We start from the raw sequence: 1518 nt of genomic DNA, 5'->3' as shown, positions 1-1518 counted from the left end.
TCTGTCCTTAGGGTGAGTGAACATGGAACAAGCTCCTCAGAGCCCACATCCCAGCAGGAATGCTTGTTGTGCTGAGAAGTATTTCCCACAGCTCCTGGATGAAGCTGTCGTGGGGTTTTTTGAGTGTTTAACTCTCAGGAACCCAAGGGGAAGGGCTGTGCAGCTCCAAGGGAAGCTCTGAAAATCAAGAAGGTAGCACCAGCACGAACCTGTTGGGAGAGGACAGAAGGGCTGGCTGGACCTTTCACAGTGAGGTGCTCTGGAGATGCTCAGAAGTCTCTTGCATTGTCCTGTAGCGGTGATTTCCTTGCTCCAACTGCGTCCAGTCTAGGAATAGTTACACAAGTGCCTGAACTTCTCTTTACGTCAAGAATTTGGGGCTAACTTTGCTTTCTTACTCATTGAATATAGCGTTGAGCTGAGGTCCGGCCACGTGGTGTGGGTAGGACTCATAGCTCATGTCTATGGGGATCTCGTAGCGGGGCACTGTGTTTTGGAAGTGAGAGGCATGTCCATGCGCTCCGGTCAGGCTGACAGAGGGATAATGGGCCATGAAGGTGTAGGATTTATCCAGGTCTGGAGACCCATCTTGCTTCAAGGAGAAATTCCCGCTGATGCTCAAGGGCGGTGTTAGGGGACCTTCATAGGGAGGAGTTGTGCAGTCAGAGGGATGGTTTCCGAAGGAAGGATCCACCAAACTCTTGAAGGTTGGGGGCTTTAAATGCAGCAGGTGTGTTTCCATAGTCCCATAGGGTGGGCTTGGGAGCCCTGGGGTCTGGTAACTAAAGGAGTGGCTGGATATGGCCGATTCACACACTGCGGACTTCTCTTCATGTTTTTCTAGGAACAAGGTCTGTGGTCCCAGCTGCAGGCAACCAGCCACGAGGTTACTGGTCGGTTGGGACAAACCCTTGCAGAGCATCTCCACAAAACTCTTCCCTTCAGGAGTCTGCCCCGTCTCGAGTACCTCAGACAGAGCCCAAATGTAATTTCTTGCAAGCCTCAGTGTCTCGATCTTGGACAGCTTCTGAGTCTTGGAGTAACAAGGCATCACCCTCCTCAGGTTATCGAGAGCATCATTCAGACCATGCATGCGTGTTCGCTCACGGGCATTGGCCTTCACCCGCCGGGCCCTGAACCGCTCCAGCCTTGCCTTGGTCATTTTCTTCTTCTTTGGTCCTCTTCTCTTTGGCTTGTCCCCATCATCCTCTTCCTCCTCTTCTTCCTCGATGCTGTCGTGTTCTTCATTCAAGCCAGCCATCAATCCAAAGGGACCTTGCCTGCCATCATCCTCCTTCAGCTCGTCTTTGGAGCTCAGCGTTTCATCCATCCAGGCCTGGGTGCTCACGAGCTCTGCCATCTCTTTGGGCTTGGTATAAATCTTTGCCATCTCTGCTCTCTGCAACAAAGGGACAAGACGTTACTGAATTCAACACATGGAGCACGTTAGAAACTGAGCTCACAGTCATCTTCCAAGGACATAACTTGTTTCTGTGCACAAATATACAAGAGGAGAGG

At 51.4% G+C, this 1518-nt stretch overlaps 1 protein-coding gene across 1 annotated transcript; it reads right to left on the bottom strand.

Annotated features, from left to right (window-relative positions):
- Nucleotides 1-394: 394 nt before the first annotated feature.
- Nucleotides 395-1390, bottom strand: NEUROD4 (neuronal differentiation 4). The gene has a single exon (XM_026042828.1). The coding sequence runs from the start codon at nucleotides 1388-1390 to the stop codon at nucleotides 395-397; it is 996 nt and encodes a 331-aa protein (XP_025898613.1).
- Nucleotides 1391-1518: the final 128 nt, after the last annotated feature.

This window comes from Nothoprocta perdicaria, unplaced genomic scaffold (genome assembly GCF_003342845.1).
Source record: "Nothoprocta perdicaria isolate Ctin4 unplaced genomic scaffold, notPer1 scaffold_314, whole genome shotgun sequence".
NCBI classification, from domain to species: domain Eukaryota; kingdom Metazoa; phylum Chordata; class Aves; order Tinamiformes; family Tinamidae; genus Nothoprocta; species Nothoprocta perdicaria.
Note: the sequence above shows the minus strand (reverse complement) of the source record. Positions and strands in the feature narration are given on the sequence as shown.

What these genes read in the sequence shown, in the direction of transcription:
- NEUROD4 (XM_026042828.1), bottom strand. Translation starts at nt 1,390, where the DNA reads ATGGCAAAGATTTATACCAAGCCCAAAGAGATGGCAGAGCTCGTGAGC.